The 25,589-nt window shown below is 45.0% G+C and overlaps 3 protein-coding genes across 7 annotated transcripts in view; 2 read left to right on the top strand and 1 right to left on the bottom strand.

Moving 5' to 3' along the window:
- The window catches only part of LOC145335551 (uncharacterized), a 28,123-nt gene extending 9,974 nt beyond the window's left edge, over positions 1-18,149 (bottom strand). Inside the window, exons 1-2 of one of the 2 annotated variants that reach the window (XM_080181350.1) lie at positions 17,146-18,149; positions 9,802-10,482 (exon numbers count right to left, since the gene is read on the bottom strand). In XM_080181350.1, coding sequence (XP_080037476.1) covers positions 9,802-10,482; positions 17,146-18,141 — 1,677 coding nt within the window. In that variant the 5' untranslated portion in view covers positions 18,142-18,149. Of the gene's footprint in view, positions 1-9,801; positions 10,492-17,145 lie in introns of both variants that reach the window. The other variant, XM_080181351.1, reaches the window with a different exon arrangement.
- Positions 35-5,259, top strand: LOC145363716 (uncharacterized). Of its 4 annotated transcripts, none has more exons than XM_080218954.1 (3): positions 35-125; positions 718-919; positions 3,874-5,259. In XM_080218954.1, exon 3 carries the CDS (start codon positions 4,233-4,235, stop codon positions 4,992-4,994), a length of 762 nt encoding a protein of 253 aa, XP_080075080.1. In that variant the 5' UTR covers positions 35-125; positions 718-919; positions 3,874-4,232; the 3' UTR covers positions 4,995-5,259. The 4 variants fall into 4 exon arrangements, with proteins under 4 accessions (XP_080075080.1, XP_080075081.1, XP_080075082.1 ...); XM_080218955.1 differs by having other exon boundaries at positions 41-125; positions 723-919; XM_080218956.1 differs by lacking the exon at positions 718-919 and having other exon boundaries at positions 50-125.
- Positions 13,370-25,589, top strand: part of LOC145363615 (uncharacterized) — a 62,177-nt gene continuing 49,957 nt past the window's right edge. The window contains 5 exon segments of the mRNA XM_080218796.1: positions 13,370-14,337; positions 14,948-14,952; positions 15,102-15,184; positions 19,154-19,155; positions 21,662-22,255. Of these exon segments, the coding sequence (XP_080074922.1) occupies positions 13,511-14,337; positions 14,948-14,952; positions 15,102-15,184; positions 19,154-19,155; positions 21,662-22,255 (1,511 nt within the window). The 5' untranslated portion in view covers positions 13,370-13,510.

The raw sequence follows: 25,589 nt of genomic DNA, 5'->3' as shown, positions 1-25,589 counted from the left end.
AGGGGCGGGGTTAGCTTTGCCTGGAGCATGCGTAGTGTGAGTAATGGCGATGGAAAGCGGCTTTTGTTTTGGGCTCGGAAATCTGTTAGTGATTGACGGTACGGAGAGAGCAATGGATCGCCCAGGTGGGTGGAAACGCTGCGTAAGCGTGTTGTGTAAGCCGCAAACCGCGGAAGAGAGCTTCCCGGACCCAGTTTGTACTGAGCAGGGCTGCAGCTCCTCATGTTCGTCCCGGGTTAATGTTCTCCATCTTTATTCGGGGCAATATGCAGCAGTGCGCACGTGCGGCTGTCATGTTTGTGGAGGGCAATGATGTCATTGAGAGGGAGGAGCTTGTTCCCCATTGTTCAGAATGGAGACAACTTGTCCATCAAACTGCATCAATCCTCTGAGTCCCAATGTCTTATTGATGAGGCAGAGCGGTGACAAAGGAGGAAAGAAAGGGGAAATAAAAACAGAAAATGCTGGAAAATCTCAGTAGATCTGATAGCATCTGCAGAGAGAGAATAGAATGCTCTCTCCACTCACATTTAAGACTTGATTACCTGTAAAAATTTGTATTCCAACCATTATTTTGTAAATTGAGTTTGTGTCTTTATATGCCTTGTTTGTGAATAGAACTCCCACTCACCTGACAAAGGAGCAGCGCTCCGAAAGCTAGTGGAGTTTGCTACCAAATAAACCTGTTGGACTTTAATCTTACTGTGTTTACCCCAGTCCAGCATCACCATCTCCACGTCAGAGAGAATAGAACCAATGTTTCGAGACTGGATGACCCATAAAGCTTGTACATGTGTATAAAGAGCATGTAAACTTCAACACCTCCATGTACCTTTGTATACCTCTATCAATCTACTTTGTTCCAAGGAGAACAACCCCCATTTATCTTTAAAAAAATTGCAAGAAGGTAGAAGTGAAGGTAAGAGTTTTATAAATTTTCTTAAATAATTTATTTGGTGTTCGAAATGTCAGTCAGTGGGGTTAAGTGCTGCACTTGTGAGATGTGGGAGATCTGTGATTCTTCCAGCGTCACGGATGACCACGTCTACAGGAAGTGCACCCAATTGCAGCTCCTTACGGACTGCATGGAGAGGTTGGAGCAGCAATTGGATACATTTAGGAGCATGAAGGTGGTGGAAAGTGTCATAGTTAGGAGCATTAGAGACATGGTCACACTCAAGGTGCAGGCAGATAGATGGGTGACTGCTAGAAGGGGCAGGCAGTCAGTACAGGAATTCCCTGTGGTCATCTCCTTCTCGAACAAATATATCGTTTTAGATACTATTGGGAGGAGGTAAAGCTTATCAGGGGATAAATACAGCAGCCAGAGACCTAGCACCACGGCTGGCTTTGTTGTTAAGCAGGGAGGTACAAAGAACACTAGAGCTATAGTTATAAGGGGCTCTATAGTTAGGGGTGCAGGTAGGTGCTTCTGTGGATACGAAAGAGACTCCAGGATGTTGTGTTGCCTCCCTGATGTCAGGGTCCAGGAAGTCTCTAAAAGGGCAGAAAGCACTCTGAGGTGAGAGGGTGAACAGCCAGTGGTCATAGTATGTATTGGTACAAAAGTAGGACAAGGTCCTAAAACAGCAGTTAAGGGAGTTAGGTAGAAAGTTAAAAAGCAAGACCTCTTGGGTTGTAATCACAGGATTGCTCCCTGTGCCACCTATAAGTTTATAAGATCCTGTAAGCGGGTTTTACAAAAATAATCAGTGTCAGTACAGGATAGAAATTCAGAACAAGTAATTGTAATTTCTATGGAACATTCTTTCCTTTCTCATTCCCCAAAAGTTGTAAGTCTCCACCCCACACACCCTCCCTCCATTCTCACTCTGCTGTATCTAATATTCACCCTCCTAATTCTCCTGAAGGTGCTGATTGAGGCTGATTGACAGATCCATGCTTCCTGTCCTAGAGGCACATAGCTGAAAATCTCCATACAGGCTGTCATACAGATATACATCAATATGACTGGACTAAAAATGTGTGGAATATACAGACTGGATCCACTTCCTTTCCCTTCAGTTGCTGCAAGTCCCCAATTTCCCCCAGAATGAGAAAAGAAATGGAAAGTGGAAAACATTGATTTCTTCCCAGATGTTCCCCCTCAGATGGGTTGCATGGTATCACAGGGGTTAGCATTGCTGCTTCACAGCTCCAGGGATCTGGGTTTGATTCCCGGCTTGGGTCACTGTCCGTGTGGAGTTTGCACATTCTCCTTGTCTCTGCGTGGGTTTCCTTCAGGTGCTCCTGTTTCCTCCAACAGTCCAAAGATGTGCAGGTTAGGTTGATTGGCCATGCTAACGATTGCCCCTTAGAGTCCTGAGATGCATAGGTTAGAGGGATTAGCGGGTAAATATGTAGGGATAAAGGGGTAGGGCATGGGTGGGATTATGGTCAGTGCAGACTCGATGGGCCGAAGGGCCTCTTTCTGCACTGAAGGGATTCTATGATTCTTTGTTGCACAGAGGAAGCTTTACTCTGAAGCTCATTGGCGAACATCCAGAGCCCTGAATTAAATCAGCCAATAGGAATCACTCTGCTCCGTGGTGACGTCTCCGGATTCCATTGCGCAGGCGCGCGGACCTGGGAGCCCCGCCCCCACCCGTTGTTCCCCTTCTCCTCCTCGAGCCAAGGTTTCCAGACAAGCGGCTGGCGGCTCCGGCCAGAGCGAGAAGCCGCTCGGCGATCTCCCCCTCCCCCACGGCCCGGGAGTGCGCATGTCCAAGGGAGAGGGGAACCTGCACATGTGCGGGGCTGTTCCCACCCTCCATGACCAGCGAGCTGAGATAGGAGAGTTGGAGGACCGGAAGAACTCTGGTCCTCCAGCCAATCAGAGCACGGGCTTTGTGTGAATGAAGATTGAGCTTCAGAAAACCTAAAACTTGCTGCTGTCTCCAACATTCGTGAGTAAAACACTTTCCTTCCCTCACCCCCTTTCCATTTCTTATTATTTCTAGTTCTGTAATATATTACTGTAGTCACATTATATATTTCCAGTCATAAAGTCATTGCAGCACAGGAGTCTATTGGGCAACTCGAGTCATGGAACCCCTACAGTGAAGAAGGAGGCCTTTCGGCCCATCAAGTCTGCACTGACTCTCCAACAGAGCATTCTTCAGAGACTCTCCCTGTAGTACGATGGATTTATCCTGCTAATCCCCAACCCACACATCCTGGGACATTAAGTGGCAATTGAGCATGGCTAATCAACCTAACCTGTACATCTTATGGACAGTAAGAAGTCTCACAATACCAGGTTAAAGTCCAACAGGGTTATTTGATAGTATGAGCTTTCGGAGCACTGCTCCCACCCCAGTCCAACCTCAACATCTCCACATCACCTTATAGACTGCAGATTGATTCTTTGCAGAACGAACCAATCAGCCCTTTTCTTTCTCTCTATCAACATTCCTCTTCAAGCGCCCACCCAATTTCATTTTGAAATGATTGAACATCATCTGTTTCACCATCCTCATAGGCAGCGAGCTCTAGATATGTGCTCTGCCCACCTAGATATTAATCTTCCTCAAATCCCCGTTCTACCACTACTCAGGTAATAATGTCCTGTATATTACGCTTTTGTCCAGTATTATAGACATCCGTCTGGCAGCCTGCATGGAGATTTTCAGCTCTCTGTGTCCAGGACAGGAAGCAGTGAGCATGGATCCGCCTCTATCGGCACCTTCAGGAGAATTGGGAGGGTGAATATTAGATACAGCAGAGTGAGAATGGAGGGAGAGTGTTTGGAATGGAGATTTACAGCTTTTGTGGAATGAGAGAGGAAAGAATGTGCCATAGAAAACTAGAATTGTCTGTCCTGAATTTCTATCCTGTACTGACACTGATGACATTTGTGAACTCCATTTACAGGATATCAGAAGATGAGGATTTACAGACAGAAATCTCAAAGCAAACGCCTCATCAACATCTGACAGAGTCACTCAATTCGTCGGGACCTCAATATCATCGACTTTTGAATCTAGAAGGAGAAATGTTTCTCTGTTCTATCTGCTTAAGGAGATTTTAAGCATCAATGTGACTGGAAAAGCAGCGAGATACATACACACAGTTGAGTGAGAGTGTTCCAGTGCACTGAGTACAAAAAGAACTTTAACCAGTTACAGCCTGAAAATACATCGCAGCATTCACAGTGGGGAGAGACTGTACCTGTGTTCTGTATGAGATTTAACTGATTGTTTAACCTGGAGAGTTACAAGGACACCCACACCATGGAGAAACCGTGGAAATGTGGGGATTGTGGGAAAGGATTCAGTTTTCCATCTCAGCTGGAAATTCATCAGCGCAGTCACTCTGGGGAGAGGCCGTTCACCTGCTCTGTGTGTGGGAAGGGATACACTCAGATAATTGATTTACAGAGACACCAGCGAGTTCACACTGGGGAGAGGCCATTCACTTGCTCTGAGTGTGGGAAAGGATTCACTCGGTTATCCAGTCTGCAGAGACACCACCGATTTCACACTGGGGAGAGACCTTTCATCTGCTCTGTGTGTGGGAAGGGGTTCACTCAGTTAGTTGATTTGCAGTGCCATCAGCGAGTTCATACTGGGGAGAGGCCGTTCACTTGCTCTGTGTGTGGGAAAGGATTCAGTGTGGCGTCAGGCCTGCGGAGACACCAGTTAGTTCACACTGGGGAGAGGCCATTTACTTGCCCAGTGTGTGGGAAAGATTTCAGTCAGTTGTCCTACTTGCTGAGGCACAATGTCATTCACACCCAGGAGAGACCCTTTAAATGCTCTGACTGTGGGAGGGATTTCAAAAGCTCTCAGCTAATGATGTCCCACCAGCGCATTCACACTGAGGAGAGACCGTTCAGCTGCTCTCACTGCACAAAGAGATTCAGATCATCATCTGCCCTGCGGATACACCAGCGAGTTCACACTGGGGAGAGGCCGTTCACCTGCACCGTGTGTGGGAAGGGATTCACTCAGTCATCCCGACTGCAGAAACACCAGCGAGTTCACAAGTCATAGAGTCATACAGTACAGAAAGGGCCTTTCAGCCCATCGAGTCTGCACTGACAAAACTATACTAAATTTGCACTAATCTATTTTCCAGCACTTGGCTGATGATGTTTGAACTGTCAAAACATTCCAGTGCTCATCCATGTGCTTTTTAAAGGTTGTGAGGTTTCCTGCCTCTACTACCCTCCCAGACAGTGAATTCCAGACTCCCACCACCCTCTGGGTGAAAACATTTTTCCTCAAATCCCCCAAAACCTCCTGTCCCTCACCTTAAAATGATACCACTTCAGTATTGAGCCTTCAAATAAGGGATACAGCTGCTTCCTATCCACCCTGTCCATACCCCTCATAATCTTATACGCCTCAATCATGCCTCCCCTCAGCCTTCTCTGCTCTAAAGAAAACAATCCAACCCTATCGAGTCTCTCCTTATAGCTCAGCTGCTCCATCCCAGGCAACATCTCGGTGAACCTCCGCTGAACCCCCTCCAGCGCAATCACATCCTTACTACAGTGAGAGAATCGGTACGAGTGCAAACTGGGGTTAAACAGAGCTGCATCATCGCGCCAACCTTCATCCCCACCTTCCCCGCAGCAACACGCCACCCCAGTGCCATGAAACTCCCGCTGGAGTCGAGCTAACCAACTGGACCAGTGGGAAGCTTTCAATGTCCCACCCCTCCAGGCCAGAACCAAGACCAGCCCAATCTCAGTCATCAGGCTGCAGTACGCTGGCTCTGGGGGGGTAAGTGATGGCCTGGTAGTATTATCACTAGACTATTAATCCAGCTAATGTTCTGGAGACCCGGGTTCGAATCCCACCATGGCCGATGGTGGAACTTGAATTCAATAAAAAAAATTAAGAACCTATTGATGACCATGAAATCATTGTCAATTGTTGGAAAAACCCATCTGATTCATTAATGTCCTTTAGAGAAGGGAATTTGCTGTCCTTCATTAGTCTGGCCTACATGTGACTCCAGAGCCACAGTGATGTGGTTAACTCTCAAATGCCCTCAGGCAACTAGGGATGGGCAATAAATGCTGGCCAGCCAGCGATGCCCATGTCCCACAAATTAAATTTAAAAATGCCTATTTGATTTGATTTATTATTGTCACGTGTATTAGTTTACAGTGAAAAGTATTGTTTCTTACGCTATACAGACAGCATACTGTACAAAGGGAAGGAGAGAGTGCAGAATGTTACAGTCAGAGGTGTATGTGTTAGGTCCACTCAAAAGTCTGCTGACAGCATGCAAGAAGCTGTTTTTGAGTCGGTTGATACATGTCCTCAGACTTTTGTCTCTTTTTCTCAATGGACGAAGATGGAAGCGAGAATGTCCGGGGTACATAGGGTACTTAATAATGATGACTGCTTTTCCAAGGCAGTGGGAGACTGGTTTGAGTGAGGGATTGGGCTTTGTCCACAATCTGAGTGTGTCTGTGAGCACACTCAATGGTTGATCTAGCGGATTTTCACAGTAACTTTATTGTAGCATTAACGTAAGCCTATTTGTGACAGCAATAAACAAGTTTAAACTTATCTACAAACTATCGTTGATGCTTCCAGTGAGGCCTGTGAGAGAATGGGCCTCAGACTAAACATCCGGGAAACAAAGGCTCTCTCCCAGCCCACTCCTGCTCCCCCTCCCGACCACCAAAATCCACGGTGAGCTCCTGGACAATGTGGATCAGTTCCCACACCTTGGGAGCCTCCTGTTGGCATAGGCAGACATCGGCGATGAAATCCAGCAGTGACTCCAATACGCCAGTGCAGGCTTCGGGCACATGAGGAACAGAGTGTTCGAAGCCCGAGACCTCAAATCCAGCACCAAGCTCATGGTCTACAGAGCAGCTGTGGTCCCCGCCCTCCTGTATCCATCAGAAACATGGACAGGGAACAGCAGATACCTCAAATCCCTGGAGCGATGTCACCAAAGTTGCCTCCACAAAATCCTGCAAATCCACTGCTAGGATAGGCATACCAAAGTGAGCGTCCTCCCCCAGGCCAATATCCCCAGTAGCGAGGCACTGGTCACACTAGACCAGCTGCGATGGGTGGGCCACATTGTCCTCAAGCCCCACACAAGACTCCCAAAACAAGTGCTGTACTCCGAGCTCCGCAATGGCAAGCTGTTGGAGAAAATTCCTGATAAGTTTGAGAAATTTTAAACCATTAGGCATTTTAGACACTACCAGCATTAAGTTAAATGACATAGAATGTCAGAGGGTAAAATGCAATTAATGATTAAAGTATGAATGATTTTCTTTGTATGGAAAATGATTGGTTCACAACTAATGAAAGGCGGGAGAATTTGACATGAAGAATGTATAATTGATCTATCCTAAGCATTTTATGTCAGAGTTATTGCAGAGATCAGGATACTTCTCTTCTAGAGAGGTATTACACTGTCCAATAATGTTTCCCTTCGATCGTTGGTCAAATAAAAGACAAGTCTTTAAACTGGGACACTGGCTTTCGTGAGTCTTTGTATTGTCTGAAGGTTTTGGCAATACCTGGTGTCCAGTGGTAATGTACCCAGTGTGTTGGGGGCAATGAACTCAGACGAATCATTCAACACTCAAGCCTGATTCCATCGACAAACAGTTTATTGAATTACCATTACCACCTGTAAAATTTTTGTTCTTTATCTGGGTTTGAGGTGACAACAAGAGAATTCTCACAGTTATTCCTCCAGGCTACATTTAAAATTTACAGATTTAATGGTTTGAATAAATCCACAATTATAAATTAAAACAGACATGAGTTTCTGAGTGATTTAAAGACAAATCAACTGATTGCTGAAAGGATTAACTTTTCTACAGAGCCTAAAGACGTAGGGAGTGAGCAGAAAAAACTTGCACATAATTATGGCACTTTACATAATTTTTAAAACTTTTCTAACAACAAAACAAACTTGATTTTAAACTTCATCTATTCAGTTTTTTGTTACATTCCTCAAACTAATTATTGTAATTTGATCAATTATAGTTAGGGATGGTAACTTTTGTGCTTTATAAACTGATTCACTCATTTTGTTAATTCTACATGGGCTCGGAGAATCAGAAGCCAGACTTCTTCATTCTTACCCTTTTTTCCCTCTCCCACCACTCCCTCTGTTTTTGGGGAGGGTCGTGGGGATTCCAAATCTCATTTTATCATAAAAGTGAAATACTGCGGATGCTGGAAAATCTCAGCAGGTCTGACAGCATCTGTGGAGAGAGAATAGAGTCAATGTCTCGAGTCTGGATGACCCTTTATCAGAGCTCTTATGAAGTGTCATCCAGACACGAAATGGCTCTATTCTCGAACTGTTTTATCGATAGGTTTTGTGTTCTTAGTTTCCAAATGGCAGGTAAGAGACCTGTCCGGTACCCACTCAATTTTTCACTGGCCATGATGGGGTAAGATAATAACCATTACGATCTACTCTCAGAGGATCCACTTTTCAGTCCAGTGCTACTTGGAGTATACCGTCACTTCACTGACTATCGGGTCACAAATCAGTCACCGTTTTTATCACAAATTTAAGATAAATTAATTTAAACAATGCCTGAGAACACTTCTTAATTTCTTAACCAACTACCCACCACTGTTTGTTGATTGGTCAGACCCCACTTTTTACAGATTTGGGTATCTCAGCCGCTGAACACCAACTCATTCCCATTCTCACCAGGTCCTCTGTCAGGGCCCTGCTAAGCAGCTTTAATGGTCCGTAATTGCAGAAACTGAGCTGTCACAGGAATATGGTCAAGACAGTCCAGTCCCATAATGCCTCACATTCAATCTGCACTCCTTCAGTTATAACAGAATATGTGGCTGTATGTAGCTGCCTCGGCCACGGTCAACCCCAACACTGCCTTCTTGAACTGCTACAATGCCTGTAAATACATCCACAGTGCTATTAGGGATTTGAAGCTACACATTCCAGACTTTCACTAATTAAAAGGTGGATACCAGATTGATATATTCCATTCAACCACACCCAAGGTGAGTTATCCCAATTTCATTATTGTCCAGGACAATATATTCACAATATCTTTAAAACAGAAATTAAACATTCCGATTTGATTTCAGGTATTAACATATTCGTTAGTTTGTTCTTTATTGTCGACATCAGACTGGGGTTGTTCCCCTTGGAGCAAAGGAGGTTGAGGGGAGATTTGAAAGAGATGGTTAAGATTATGACAGATTTAGATAAGACGGACAAAGAAAATCTGTTCCCATTAGCTGATGGGACAAGGATGAGGGGGTCAGAGATTTAAAGTTTTGGGTCAGAGAGGCGGGGGGTAGAATGTGAGGAAGAATATTTTGATGCAGCGAATGGTAATGACTTGGAACTTGCTGCCTACGAGGGTGGAGGAAATGGAGACACTGAACAATTACAAAGGAAATTGGATGGGCACTTGAGGGGGTTTCAAACAGAAATACTAATTATCTCTGAACTTCCTAACACCCTGTCACTCTGTGATCCTTGTGAAATCTAAAACAAGGTATTCACAAAAAGACTCAAAGAGCATCAGCCCACTGGAGGCTCAGACCAGCCAGTCCAGCAGAAAGAAACCCTCTGACCCTCTCCAATGACCAACTGTGAGAATGAACAAAATGCAGTCCTGGATGTGAGAACAGAAACAATAACAGCAGAATCCAACCCCTGTGAACTTGTTGGTGCCTCAGCAGCTGTGATGAAATTCTGAACTCTTTTTCATACACTGAGCAGGTTTCTCCCCAGTGTAACCTCACTGATGTCTCAGCAGGTGGGATAACTGAGTGAATTCCTTCCCACACTGAGAGCAGGTGGATGGCCAATCCCCATGTGAACTCGCTGGTGTCTCCGCAGGTTGGATAACTGACTGAAACCCTTCCCACACTGAGAGCAGGTAAACGGCTTCTCCCCAGTGTGAACTCGCTGGTGTCTCTGCAGGTGGAATTGTCCAGTGAATCCCTTTCCACACTGAGAGCAGGTGAACGGCTTCTCCCCAGTGTGAACACGATGGTGTCTCTGCAGGCTGGACAATTGAGTGAATCCCTTCCCACACTGAGAGCAGATGAACAGACCCTCCCCAGTATGAACACGCTGGTGTGTCCGCAGGCTGGAAAATTGAGTGAATCCCTTCCCACACTGAGAGCAGATGAACAGCCTCTCCCCAGTGTGAATTTGTTTGTGCTTCTGCATGTCAGATGACCGAGTGAATCCCTTCCCACACTGAGAGCAGGTGAACGGCCTCTCCCCAGTGTGAATGCGCTGATGTGCCTGCAGGTCGGATAACCGAGTGAATCTCTTCTCACACTGAGAGCAGGTGAATGGCCTCTCCCCAGTGTGAATTCGCTGGTGTGTCCGCAAATTGGATAACTGGTTGAATCCCTTCCCACACTCAGAGCAGATGAATGGCCTCTCCCCAGTGTGAATTCGCTGGTGTCTCTGCAAAGTGGATAACACAGTGAATCCTTTTCCACACTGAGAGCAGGTGAATGGTCTCTCTCCAGTGTGAACTCGCTTGTGTGACTGCAGGTGGGGGAGTCGAATGAATCCCTCCCCACATTGAGAGCAGATGAACGGCCTCTCCCCCGTGTGGCTGCGCCGATGAGCATCCAGCAGATAGGGGTATCTGTATCCCTTCCCACAGTCTGCACATTTCCATGGTTTCTCCATGATGCAGGCGTCCTTGCCTCTGCCTTGGGTGGACAATCAGTTCAAGCCTCGTCCACACACACAACACGTGTACAGTCGCTCCCCACTGTGAATGGTGTGATATTTATTCAGGCTGTGTAACTGGTTAAAGCTCTTCAGTCAGTGCACTGGAACACTCTCACTTGAATGTGGAAGTGTGTTGATGCTTTTCCAATCACACTGATGTTTGAAATCTTTTCAAATCTCCTTCCAGGTTCAATGGCCGATGATATTCAGGTTCCAAGGAATATGACTCTGCCAGATCTAGACCTGACATTTGAAATTTCAGCCTGTGATTCCTCTTTCAATATCCTGTAAAACAAGTTGACACATGTCATCAGTATCAGTACAGGATCGAAATTCAGAACAGACAATTCCAGTTTCTATGAAACATTGTTTCTTTCTCATTCCACAAAGGCTACAAATCTCCATCCCACACACTCTCCCTCCATTCTCACTCTGTTGTATCTAATATTCACCCTCCCAATTCTCCTGAAGTTGATGATTGAGGCTGATTGACAGATCCATGCTCACTGCTTCCTGTCCTGGATGTGGCGATGTCAGCGTTGGACTGGGGTTAACACAGTAAGAAGCCTCACAACACCAGGTTAAAGTCCAACAGCTTTATTTGGTAGCAAACGTCACTAGCTGAAAATCTCCATGCAGGCTGCCAGACAGAGCTATGCCCATATGACTGGACTAAAAATGTGTGGAATATACAGACTGGATTCACTTCCTTACCCTTCAGTTGTTGCAAGTCCCCAATTTCCCCCAGAATGAGGAAAGAAATGGAAAGGGGGGAACATTGATTTCCTCCCAGATGTTGCCCAGAGGAGGAGGTTTCACTCTGAAGCTCATTGGACAACTCTTGTGACGTCACAATGGAGCTCTGTATCAGCCAATAGGAATCACCCTCTTCCGCGGTGACGTCCTAGGATTTCCAGTGCGCACGCGCGGACGCGGGAGCCCCGCCCCCACCCATTGTTGCCCTCCTCGAGCCAAGGTTTCCAGACAAGCGGCTGGCGGCTCCGGCCAGAGCGAGAAGCCGCTCGGTGATCTCCCCCTCCCTCCCGGACCGGGACTGCGCATGTCCAAAGGAGAGGGGCGAACCTTGACCTTCACGCTGAGGTGTTGCCCAATGGGAAGTGTGGGAGGACCGGAAGGACTCTGGTCCTCCAGCCAATCAGAACGCGGGCTTTGTGTAAATGAAGATTGATCTTCAGCCAGCTCAAACTTCCCCGTCTCCAACATCTGTGAGTAAAACACTTTCATTCTGCCTCTTTCCATTTCTTACCTCAATCTGGGCGGAAACTGGAACCTGCAGCAACTGATCACAAGAAATAGAAGCAGGAGAGGCCACCAGGCCCTTCAAGCGACCCTGCCGTTCAATACAATCAGAGCTGATCAATACCGGCCTCCTTTTGTGAGCCATTTCCCCATTGCCCTCTATTCCTCAATCTATCAAATATTTTTCCACCTCCATTTGAAATACTTCTAATGATTCAGCCTCTACCATCCTTTGGAGCAGAGAATTCCAGAGATTCACCATGTTCTGTGAGAAGACATTTCTCCTCACCTCAGTTTTAAATGACTGGCCTTTAACTTGTAGCTTGTTCGAGACTCTTCCACTCATGAAAATATCTCACCATCTACTCTATCAAACTCCCTCAGGATCTCGCACAGATTTACAGATAGAACCATAGAAAGCATTCTTTCTGGTTGTATCACAGCTTGGTACAGGCTCCTGCTCTGCCCAAGACCACAAGGAACTGCACAATGTCATGAATGTAGCCCAATCCAGCACACAAACCAGCCTCCCATCCATTGATTCTGTCTACGCTTCCCACTGCCTCACCAAAGTAGCCATCATAATTAAGGGCCCCACGCACTCCAGACATTCTCTCTTCCACCTTCTTCCATTGAGAAAAATATACAAAAGTCTGAGGTCATGTCCCAACCGACTCAACAACAGCTTCTTCCCTGCTGCTGTCAGATTTTTGAACGGACTTATGTTGCATTAAGTTGCTCTTTTTCTACACCCCAGCAATGACTGTGACACTATATTCTGCACTGTCTCCTTTCCTTCTCTATGAATGGTATGCTTTATCTGTATAGCACGCAAGAAAAATACTTTTCACTGTATGTTAGTACATGTGACAATAATAAATCAAATGAAATTATATGTTTGAATAAGGTCATCCTCACTCTTCTGAACTCCGAAGAACCAGACTATTTAGTCTCTGTAGATAGGAGAACTCTATTTGTTATGACCTAGGTGTCCAGGACAGGAAGCAGTGAGCATGTCATTCATCCTGAATCAGCACCATCAGGAGTGTAGGGTAGCTGAATGTTAGATACGGCAGCGTGAGAATGGAGGGGGAATTTGTGGGATGGAGATTTGCAGATTTTCATTAATGACAGAGGAAAGAATGTTCCCACAGAAGCTAGAATTGTCTGTTCTGACTGTGATGTTTTTTGTAAATTGTTTTTACAGGATATCAGAAGAGGAGGAATCACAGACAGAAATCTCAAACATCACATCTAGATCTGACAGAGTCACAGCGTGTTGGCTTCAAAAGATTTCAAACATCAGTGTGACTGGAAAAGCACAGAGACACACACACACACACACACACACACACCTGAGTGAGAGTGTTCCAGCAAACTGACTGTGGAAAGAGCTTTACACTGAAACATGCACACACCTGAGTGACTGTTGAAAGAATTTTAACCAGTTACACAGCCTGAAAAAAGTCACACCATTCACAAAAAAGAGCAACTGTACATGTGTTCTGTGTGTGTATGAGACTTCAACTGATCGCCCAACCTGGAGAGACAGAAGGACACCAGCACCATGGAGAAACTATGGAAATGTGGGGACTGTGGGAAGGAATTCAGGTTTTCGTCACAACTGGAAATCCATCAGCGCATTCACACTGGGGAGAAGCCATTCACCTGCGCTGACTGTGGGAAGGGATTCACTCGGCTCTCCTTCCTACAGTCCCACAAGCGAGTTCACACTGGAGAAAAACCATTCACCTGCTCTCAATGTGGAAAGGGATTTCGTGATTCATCCTCCCTGCGGAGACACCGGCCAGTTCACAGCGGGGAGAGGCCGTTCACCTGCTCTGTGTGTGGGAAGGCATTCACTGATCCATCAACCCTGCAGAGACACCAGCAAGTTCATACTGGGCAGAAGCCATTTATCTGCTCCGAGTGTGGGAAGGGATTCCCTCTCTCATCCCACCTGCTGACACACCAGAGAGTTCACACTGGGGAGAGGCCATTCACTTGCCCCGTGTGTGGGAAGGGATTCACCATGTCAACCCACCTATTGAGACATCAGCGGGTTCACACTGGGGAGAGGCCAATCACCTGCTCTCAGTGTGGGAAGGGATTCAGTGATTCATCCGCTCTGCAGATACACCAGCGCGTTCACACTGGGGAGAGACCATTCACCTGCTCTCAATGTGGGAAGGGATTCGCTCAGTTATCTAACTTGCAGATACACCAGCGAATCCACACTGGGGAGAGACGGTTCAGCTGCTCTCACTGTGGGAAGGCCTTCTCCCGGCTTTTCAACCTGCAGACACACCAGCGAATCCACACTGGAGAGAAACCGTTCACCTGCTCTCAGTGTGGGAAGAGATTCAGTGATTCATCCTCCCTGCGGAAACACTGGTGAGTTCATACAGAGTAGGGCGTCGTTCATCTGCTCTCAACGTGGGAATGGAATTGTTCACTCATTCCATCTGCTGAGACACCAGTGAGTTCACAAGTGATTCCAGGGTTTGGATTCTGCTGTTATTGTTTCTGCTCTCACTTATGTCCAGGACTGCATTTTGTTCATTCTCCCAGTTGGTCAATGGGGAGAGTCAGAAGGTTTCCTGATGCTGGACTGGCCGGACTCACGGCGTTGACTACAGTGGGCTGATGATCTTTGAGCCTGGAAGAGCACATTTCTTGTCTTCAGATTTCACAAGGATCACAAGAGTGAAGGCACATTGTAAGTTCAAAGATAGTAAATTCGTAATTCTGTTTGGAACCCCACCAAAGTATGTGACATTGCCATGGAGATGGGCTGTGGTAGTTATATGGTTCTTTTGTTTAATTTATCCGGGTGTTTCTCACAGGAGAAAACTAAAATATGAGGGGCAAGTTTTCTGAGATAGATTGGGAAACTGCATCAAAAGGTATAATGGGAGACAGGCAATAGGTAATATTTCAGAGATTATTATATGTTTACAAGAGGGTCGATGAGTTCACACGTCGACGAGTTCATACTGGGGAGAGGCCGTTCACCTGCTCTGTGTGTAGGAAGGGATTCAGTATATCAACCACCCTGCTGAAACGCCAGTGAGTTCACTCTGGGGAGAGGCTGTTCACCTGCTCTGTGTGTAGGAAGGGATTCAGTATATCAACCACCCTGCTGAAACGCCAGTGAGTTCACTCTGGGGAGAGGCTGTTCACCTGCTCTGTGTGTAGGAAGGGATTCAGTATATCAACCACCCTGCTGAGACACCAGCGAGTTCACTGTGGGGAGAGGCTGTTCACCTGCTCTGTGTGTGGGATGGGCCGTGAACCAGCTGTGGGAGCGGGAGCCGAGGAGGTCATTCGGAACCATGGGTGTTCCCAATGTTCAAATCCCTCAGCAGGAAGGCAGTGAAGCCCATGCTTGGATTGAGGAGTCCATGTTTTGAGTCAATTTTGAAAACTCAAAGGAAAGTTGGAGAGTTATTTAGCTGAAAACGAACAGAATCAATAGAATCCTCATGAAATCTTGGAGCCTGGAGTACAGCTGGAATACTGAGGGGAATTAAAATGAATTCTGGGAGCTTTGACATATATTTTGAGAGATCCAGGAACAGAATTGAATGTACGTTCAAGATATTAAGTATAAGGGCATGCTTGTCAAAGAGTAAGGGTTTAAAAAGTACAAAAAAGGAAAAATGCTGCAAAATCTCAGCAGGTCTGGCAGCATCTCTAGAGAGTGAAAATAGAGTTCATGTTTGGAGTCAGAACTGAGTTTACAGCATAAATCTTTACAAAATATAATTCATTGAGCTGGTTTTTAATATTTTATATACAGTGAAGTTTGATTTTGTTTAAAAATCTGGAATCTTGTAATGGGTGTTTGGATTTCTTGTTAATGTTCTCAACCCTAATTGTAACAACACACACAAACAAAAGAAAAAGAAAAACATGATGGTCTTTGTACAAAATTAAGTATAAGACACCCCTCTTCTAAGATCTGCAATAGTTTTTTAGCTCAAGCACTACTGAAACAATCAGCTAATAAATAAAAAAAAATGCACTAATTATCATCCTTGTAAATGAGGAAGGCTATCATCCAGCACAGAGGGTCATTTGGAATTTCTCCCATAGACCAATTGACAGGGATTATACTCTCCAATCAACTGAAGTGAATTCTTTACGTGAATTGTCCATATCAGCGCAGTTATCAATTTGAAGTTTAGCTGATCAGCTGAGATTTTCTGCAACATTTAATCGATCACTGCTTGATTCCTTTCACAGAATCCATCTTTCAGCTGCCGTGTTCATGACCAAAATGTTCATGTGTTCACACACATCTCAAAACTCATCATTCAGAAACTCAGCTGGTGCCACAGGTTCAGCCCCAAATGCAAAGGGAAGGTTTACTGTTGGGATGTGATGGCATCCTCCAACAATTTTGAAACATTGTACACTTTCCACTAGTCTCTTGTATGAGTCTTGTAAACTCTTCATCATCTGCTCCTGTATCTTGAAGCAGGACTTTTAAACTGTCAAATTGTTTGTGTCGTTTTAAGACAATGTGCATCTTTCCCTTCTGATTTTTATCAAAAATATCATTATTCCTTCTCAAACAAGCCAGATTGGAAACTTTGTGTATTTTTAAACATTCTCTGTCACCACATTATAATCCTGACAGCCTTATAGTGAAGGAAGAAAGTGGAACCAATTTTTACTTAGTACAGATTTATTCACAGAGTGAAATATTACAAGTATATAATTCCCAAACCATTCCATGCTTTGTCAGTAAGTGTATCTTTATATGTGCTCATGTAAATCAATGTCCACTGCTTGTGTATACTAAACCCCAAATTATATAATTAACACCCACAAGCAGAGTATTTAAAAGGTCTGTAATCGGTGTGATTGCCAGTGTCTCAGCAGCTTGGATGTCTGTGAATCCTTTCCCACACGGAGCAGGTGAACAGCCTCTCTCTGTGTGAACTTGCTTGTGCTTCCACAGGTTGGAAGGATCAGCAAATCCCTTCCCACGTTCAGCGCAGGTGAATGGCTTCTCCCCGGTGTGAACTCGCTGGTGTTTCCAGAGGCTGGAGGAATGAATGAATCCCTTCCCACACAGTGCAGGTGAACAGGCTCTCCAGAGTGAATTCGCTGGTGTTTCTGCAGACTGATGGACCTAGTAAACCCCTTCCCACACACAGAGCAGGGGAATGGCCTCTTTCCAGTGTGAACTGCCTGATGGTTCTGCAAGGTAGATAATGCACTGAATCCCTTCCCACACACGGTGCAGGTGAAAGGTCTCTCCCCTGTGTGAACTCGTTGATGCATCAGCAGATGGGATGACCGAGTGAATCCTTTCCCACAGTTAGAGCAGGTGAAAGGTCTCTCCCCAGTGTGAACTCGCTCGTGCTTTCGCAGGGTGGATGAATCTCTGAATCTCCTCCCACACACAGAGCAGGGGAATGGCCTCTCTCCAGTGTGAACTGCCTGGTGTCGCAGCAGGGCAGATAACTGAGTAAATCCCTTCCCACACACGGAGCAGGGGAATGGCCTCTCCCCAGTGTGAACTGCCAGATGGTTCTGCAGGGTAGATGATGCACTGAATCCCTTCCCACACACGGTGCAGGTGAAAGGTCTCTCCCCTGTGTGGATTTGTTGGTGCACCAACAGGTGGGACGACCGAGTGAATCCTTTCCCACAGTCAGAGCAGGTGAATGGCCTCTCCCCAGTGTGAACTCGCTCGTGCTTCCGCAGGGTGGATGAATCACTGAATCTCTTCCCACACACAGAGCAACAGAAAGGCCTCTCTCCAGTGTGAACTTGCTTGTGTTTCCGCAGACTGGATGAATCACTGAATCTCTTCCCACACACAGAGCAGGAGAAAGGCCTCTCCCCAGTGTGAACCCGCTTGTGTGTCAGAAAGTTGGACAAATGAGCGAATCTCTTCCCACACTCGGAGCAGGTGAATGGCCTCTCTCCAGTGTGAATCCGCCAATGAATCTCTAGCACTGATAAGGATTTGAATCCCTTGCCACAGTCAGAACAGGTGAATGGCCTCTCCTCACTGTGAACCCGTCTGTGTTTCAATAAGTTGGATGAATTACTGAATCCCCGCCCACATTTAAAACAGATGAATGGTTTCTCCCCTGTGTGACTGCGTTGATGAATCTCCAGCTCTGATGGGTATCTGAATTTCTTCCCACAGTCCCCACATTTCCATGGTGTCTCCATGATGCGGGTGTCTTTGTGTCTGTCCAGGTTCAATGATCAACTGAAGTCTCATCCACACACACAACACGTGTACTGTTTCTCCTCACTGTGAATGGTGTGATTTTTTTTCAGGCTGTGTAACTGGTTAAAGCTCTTTCCACAGTCAGTTCACTGAAGCACTCACTTGACTGTGCGTGTGTATGTCTTGGTGCTTTTCCAGTTACGCTGTTGCTTAAAATCTTTTGGGATGTATGTCTGCAAATCGTCTCCTAATATCCTGTAAAAGCAGTTCATGAAAGTTGTCACTTTGTGCAGAATAGAAATTCAAAACCAAAAATTCGAGTTTCTATAGAATCTTCTTTCCTCTATAATTCCTCAAAAATCCACCCAGACACATTGGCCAAATTTTAATGGCACATTTGCCCCAGAATTAGGGCAGGTGAGGTGTGCAGCATGGCATTCTCTTACGGGGTCATATGAGCTTCGGGCTGGTGTGCCGGTAAAATTCCAGCAATTTTTGCCATTTTCACTCTGCTGTCCAAATATCAGTCAAACAGTTACAAGAACATAAGAACTAGAAGCAGAAGTACAGCACCAGACCTCCCGAGCTGCTCTGCATTCAATAAGATCATGGTTGATCTTTTCATGGACCTTGCTCCACTTACCTCATCATAACACTTAATTCGTTTACTGTTTTAAAAAATATATAGTGAAGGAGTGATTTGTTCTAAATGACAGCTTCAAAGAAACCTGAAATTCTTAACACGCAGTAGTATATATCATGTGAATATATATAACTGGGTTAAAGTCCAACAGGTTTGTTTGTATCATGAGCTTTTGGAGTGCTGCTTCTTCATCAGATGAGACATCTGTTGAAGGAGCAGCACTCCGAAAACTGGTGATTCCAAATGAACCTGTTGGACTTTAATCTGGTGTTGTGAGACTTCTTACTGTGCCCACCCCAGTCCAACACCAGCATCTCCACATTATAGATTCCATATGAACCTGTTAGACTTTAATCTGGTGTGGTGAGACGTCTTACCGTGCTCACCCCGGTACAACACCAGCATCTCCACATCATGTACATAACTGGATGAAAAATGTGTGTTCTACCGTACTCTATTTCTTAATTAGCAGTATAGTAGCAGGGTATTTGAGGAAGAACATTATTTAGAAAGTGAGTAGTCATAATCTGCCTCTCTGCCTCTGAGGATTGTGGAAGTAGTGGTCACTTATTTCAAAACGGAACGGGTGGGTACTTGAAGCAAATAAACTTCCACAAGCACAGTTATTTAGGGAGAAATGGAGCTGACTAGATTGCTTGATGAAGGATTGGGAAGGACTGTAACTGTTGAATGATCTCTTCTTTTTTGCAAGGACCCTAAAGATATACAGTACTATATTAAAATGTAGAAATAACAGTCAATATTTTACAGAACCATAAATAATGTCTGATATGTACCACCACAACACCAGGTATACCTGTGTGCTATATTAATTTACTGTCCCATTAAAGGTTAGCCATCCACTGGGAAAACCATCTCTTTAATTGTGAACATTCGGAAAGAGACCATCCCAGTAGCCAGACAAATAAATGTGTCAAGGTGAAGGAGCAAAGGATATCAATGTTTTCAAGACGGAGATAGACCTTGGCCAATCTTTCCAGAGTCTGCAGCCTCCCTGGATTCACTTCCTTTCCCTGCAGTTGCTGCAAGTCCCCAATTTCCCCATAATGAGAAAAGAAATGTAAAGTGTTTTACTCACAGATATTGGACAGGGGAGACATTTGTAACGTGTGAAGCTCAATCTTCAGAAAGAGAGAAGCAGCCACTTGACCAGCTCCACATTCAGACAACACGGGGTGACCCCGCACTCTGATTGGCTGGATGATCAGAGTCTTTCCGGTCCTCCAGCTCTTTCCATTGATCAACGAAGACAACGAGGAAGCGGAACCAGAGCCCACGTGGGGGCGGAGACTCTTTGACCTCCGGCCGCGCGGGGCTTTTGTCCAATCCGCAATGTCGTCTTTTTGCTCCAATGGGAGACTGAGCGTTAGAATCAGCCAACAGGAATCAGTCTGCTCTGCCATGACATCTCGGGGTTCCAGTGCGCAGGCCCGGGCGCGCGGACCCGGGAGCCCCGCCCCCACCCATTGTTCCCCTTCCCCTCCTCGAGCCAAGGTTTCCAGACAAGCGGCTGGCGGCTCCGGCCAGAGCGAGAAGCCGCTCGGTGATCTCCCCCTCCCCCCTCCGGCTGCTCCAAAAAGACATCGAGAGCGACCGCTGGCGGCAGCCGCACTGCGCCTGCTCCGGACAGCTCGGCTCAGCAGCGCTCTCTGCGCCTGCGTGCTGGGCTGCCAGCTGAGGGAGTGGGGGAGGGGACTTTGCAAAATCTCTTCCCATCATTTTCTCCCAAGTCCCGCAGTTTGATTTGAAACAGCACAGCTTCTGTTTTTACCTTCACACACAGACTCAAACTTCCTCCTCCAGCTCATATTTGTGAGTAAAACACCTTCTTTCTCCCCCTGGAAATACAGAGAGTTGTGGAACTCTGGAACTGGAATTAGAGCCAAATATACTGAGGGGGGAAAATGTTTGTGATTTTGTGAAACCTGTTTTTATTGTCTGAGCTTTTTAAAAGTCAAATTTATCCTGTCTATTCAAATACTGTTTGTCTGTTAATGCATGATTCATTGACATTGATTTTAATTTGATTATTGCAAGATTTATTAAAAGGTGAAATCCTTCCCTTTGCTTTATTCCATTGGATTTGCCTGGGAATTTATTAATTTTAAGGTTATTGTACTCATAGGGATCATAACAACATTGATACATCTACAATTATTATGCAAGATGTGCTCTTATTCATCGAAACTCTGAGAGAATAGAGGCCCAATTTTGTCATAGGAAACTCTCACCCTTCCAGGGATTTCTCGAATGCACCTTTGCTCCACTTTCTTTATTGCAATTGTATCCTTCCTTTAGTAAGGAGACAAAGCCTCTACACAATACTCCAGGTAATGCAGGGAGAGTGTGGGACAGTTATTTATAGCTTTCGGGGAACAAGATAGAAAATAATGATTCATAGAAATTAATAACTACCAATTGTAGATTCTGTCCTTAACTGACAGTGATGAAATTTGTAAACCTCTTTTACAGGATCTTCAAAGGGGGAGGATTTGCAGACACAAAATTCAAATCAAGCATCAAGTGAAGAATTGATAAAGTCACTTGATTATCATGATCTGAATATCATTAGTCTTTGAATCTACAAGGAGAAATTTTTTTTGTTCTGTCTGCTTCAGAAAGTTTTAAATATCAGTGTGACTGGAAAAGCAGCAGGACACAAACACCTGAGTAAGAGTGTTCCAGTGACAGTTTCATAGCTTGAGAGACTATCACTATTTACAACAGGAAGAGATTGTACAGATGCTTTGTGTGGCTGGAGACAGGGACACCTGCGCCATGGAGAAACGGTGGAAATGTGGGGATTGTGGGAAGGGATTCAAATCCCCGTCTCAGCTGGAAATTCATCGACGCAGTCACACTGGGGAGAGGCCGTTCACCTGCTCTCAGTGTGGGAAGGGATTCACTCATTCATCCCACGTGCTGAGACACCAGCAAGTTCACACCAAGGAGAGGCCGTTCGCCTGCTCCGAGTGTGGGAAGACATTCACTACTTCATCTGATCTGCTGATACACCAGCAAATTCACACTGGGGAAAGGCCATTCACTTGCTCTGAGTGTGAGATGGGATTCAGTCGGTTATCTCACTTGCAGGCACACCAGCGAGTTCACACTGGGGAGAAGCCCTTCACCTGCTCTGATTGTGGAAAGGGATTCTCTCACTCCTCCAACCTGCGGATACACCAACGCGTTCACACTGGGGAGAAGCCGTTCACCTGTACTGAGTGTGGGAAGGGATTCAGTCGATCATCCTTCCTGAAGGCACACCAGCGGATTCACACTGGGGAGTGGCCACCCACCTGCTGTGAGTGTGGGAAAGCATTCATTGATTCATCCAGCCTGCAGATACACCAGCGCCTTCACACTGCGGAGAGGACACTCGCCTGCACTGAGTGTGGGAAGAGATTCAGTCGGCCAATCTACTTGCGCAATCACCAGCGAGTTCACAAGTGATGATAGGAATTGGATCCTGCTGCTGTTAATCACACCCAGGACTGAACCATGTTCATTCTGACAGTGGGTGAAGTGGGAGAATTAGAAGATCTCTCTCTGCTGGATTGGTCTTTCTCACGAATTTGCTTCCAGTGGGTTGGGAGAGCGCATTTCCACAAATGATCCATACAAGCCGATGAAGGACATTTATTTTATCTTGGATAGTAAACCCTGTTTCTCCGACCATTCAAGGAGATCTAAAATAATTACATTTGTCTCTGTTCCATTGAGTCTACAGCACAGGGCCAGGTCAGTCGGCTCAACTGGTCTCAGTATTTATGCTCCACATGATCCTCCACCCACCCCTCTTCATCTCCCCCATTAACATATCCTTCTATTCCTTTCTCCCTCATGTATGTCTCCAGCTTCCCCTTCAGTGTATTCATGCTGTTCACCTCAACCACTCACTGTGGTAACGAGTTCTACATTCTCACCACTCTCTGAGTAAAGGTGTTTCTCATTAAATCCGTACTGGATTATTGAATCACTTCATAATCTTCGAGACTTCCATCAGTCTTCAGTTTTTCAGAGAAAAGTAACACCGGCTTTTTCAGAGAGTTAAATGCTCTCAGTTCTGGAATTATTCTCATGGGGTAAACCGGGCAGTCCCATTGCCCCGTTCTATCCCTTTATCCTTTCAGTTCTATTTCCTGTAAGTATCCATCCATTTTCCTTGTTAACTCATTCATTGTCTCTGCTTCCACCACCCTCACAGGCAGTGAGTTCCATCTCATTCCCACTCATTGCATAAAACATCCCTTTCTCACATCCCCCTGCATCTCTCGCTAAGAATATATATAAATCTGTACATCCTCATCCTTGCACCATCAGCTAATGGGAACAGCTTCTCCTTCTCACTTTATTTAATCTATTTTAATTTTGTACATCTTGAACAAATCTCCCCTCCATCTCCTTTTCTCCAAGGAGAACAACCCCAGCTTCTCCAGCCTAGCCTTGTGGATAAAACTCCTCATTCCTGGAACCGTCCCGGTAAATCTCCTCTTCACCCTCTCAAGGACTCTCACGTCCTTCCAAAAGTGTGGTGACCAGAACTGAGCTCAGTATCCTATTGTGGCCTAACCAGAGCTTTAAAAACTATCAGCATAACTTCCCTGCTTTTGTTCTCAATTCCTCTGTTTCTGAAGCCCGAGATCACAGTCTCCAAATGGGAATGTTCAACATTTTTGCTTGAACATAAAATTAATTTTAACAACATTTTTAAAATGGCTGAAGAAGATTTTGACGAATGAAGGAAAGAGTTGTTGGCACAAAAAGAAGCCATTTTGAACTTGCTGTCTCCAAAAGTGAATCCAGAATGTTTGAGTCTGGGAAGTGAAATTAAAAATGAAGCTGCAGCTACAACAGAGCAAGAAGAAGACAGTTTCAATGTGGAATTGACTGGAATATTCTCTCTGGAATTAAACAATGGAGAAACTGCAAACATGGAAGAAAATCAAGTTTAAAACGTGCACTCTGAACAGACTGTTTTAAAAACTGAAGTTGAAAATTCACAAATGAACAGCAATGAGACTCTCCTTTTGCAGGGGGAACTTTGCACCATGATTATTGTGAGAAGAAAACTGTCAGAAAACACTGCAAGCAGTAATATTTCCCATCTTCAGTGGACTGAGATTCTGGGACATGGAATCCAGCAGTGTGCTGTTATCAGGATGGACTTGTGAACGAGAAGTGGACAATGGAGGGATTATTATGTCTATTGCAGGTTGTAAGGTAGTTAAACAATGGACTTTGGAACAGGAGTTGGCCATTTGGCCCATTGAGCCTGCTTCACCATTTGATAAAATCACAACTATTTAGATATACAGCATGTTGTACGTTGTTAAAAGCAAAAAACCGGGGATGCTGGAATCTGAAACAAAAACAGAAAATGCTGGAAAATCTCAGCAGGTCTGACAGTATCTGTGGGGAGCGAGTAGAGCCAACCTTTTGAGTCTACGTTGTAATGTTTCAAATGGGATAATACGAGAAAGATACATTTTCATTTCATCATGGGGAAGGTGTTGCAAAGATCTAATCTCATAATTTCTATGGTTTAGAAGTATGAATGAGTTCAACAATTGCTTTTTTTTAAATCTAAGGTAAACAGAAAGCCCACACTGAGGATCTGACAGACACATCCTGAGAGAATTCACAGTCACAAAGCGTGGTCCATGTTGGTTTAAGATGTCAAAACTCGAAGGGTAAGAAGTGTAAAAGGGCAGCTGGTCTCTTTTAGCTGGAGACTTGGAGACTTTGGGTCTGACAATTATTGCCCTGTCTTTGTTAGAGAGCGGAATTCTTCATGCAGACCTCAGGAAAAAAAGGTTTAGTTTTGAAGCTAAATATCTATCAGGCATTCCAACAGATGTGTTAGCACAGGGATAAGTGAGCTCTGGTTGGAATTCTGGGTATTTCTCACAGAAAGCAAGCAGTCTGCAGTTAGCTTGGAGGCCGTCAGCTACGGGACCAGGAGCTGTGAACCAGCTGTGAGACCAGAAGCCTGGAGGGGCATTCGGGACCAGGAGTGCTGCCAATGTTTAAATCCCTCGGCAAGAAGGAAGCGAAGCCCACAGTTGGACTGAGGAGTCCACAGTTTTGAGATCTCAAAGGAAAGTTGAAGAATTGTTTAACCAAAAGCTCATGGAAAGACCCTCTGTAAAATCTTGGAGCTTGGAGAATAGCTGGAAAAGCGAGGAAAATTAAAGTGACTTCTCCCAAAGACATATCTTTGGGAGCCCCAGGAACAGAATTGAACTTTCAAGATATTAATTATAAAGAAACTCTTGGGGTGAGGTTAAAAAACAGGTTTATACCATAAGTTTTTACTGACTACAGTATTCAGTTTGTAATGCTGTATTCTTAAATTTTGTTTTATATATACAGTAAATTTTGTTCTTTTATTAAAAATGTTTAATCTTTTCATGTAATTCTTTTAGTTAATCACTGGGTGTTCACAATTTTCTTTATATGTCCTAACCCGGATCACAAAACATTCACACGAACAATGTCTTGGAAAAATCACATTTTTATCTTCTTTGATTTGTTCTTTCTTTTGTACAAAGCATTACATATAAAGACACCCCTCTTCTCAGAACCACAATAAGTTTTTAATATTCTCTTCATGAAAGAATCTAAATGACTAAAATTGAAAGACTTATGCTGTGTTCATAGTCCAGGTTTTTAATATTATTTTGTTTTATAAATGTTGTTCTCATTTAAAAATGTGGAATCTTGTGGAATTAATTCTTTGTTAATCACTGGGATTGCCGGCTTGGGTCACTGTCTCTGTGG

This window comes from Carcharhinus amblyrhynchos, unplaced genomic scaffold (assembly GCF_965287045.1).
Source record: "Carcharhinus amblyrhynchos unplaced genomic scaffold, sCarAmb.v2.hapA scaffold_39, whole genome shotgun sequence".
NCBI classification, from domain to species: Eukaryota; Metazoa; Chordata; class Chondrichthyes; order Carcharhiniformes; family Carcharhinidae; genus Carcharhinus; species Carcharhinus amblyrhynchos.
The sequence above is the reverse complement of the archived record's forward strand: the minus strand, read 5'-3'. Positions and strand labels throughout refer to the sequence as shown.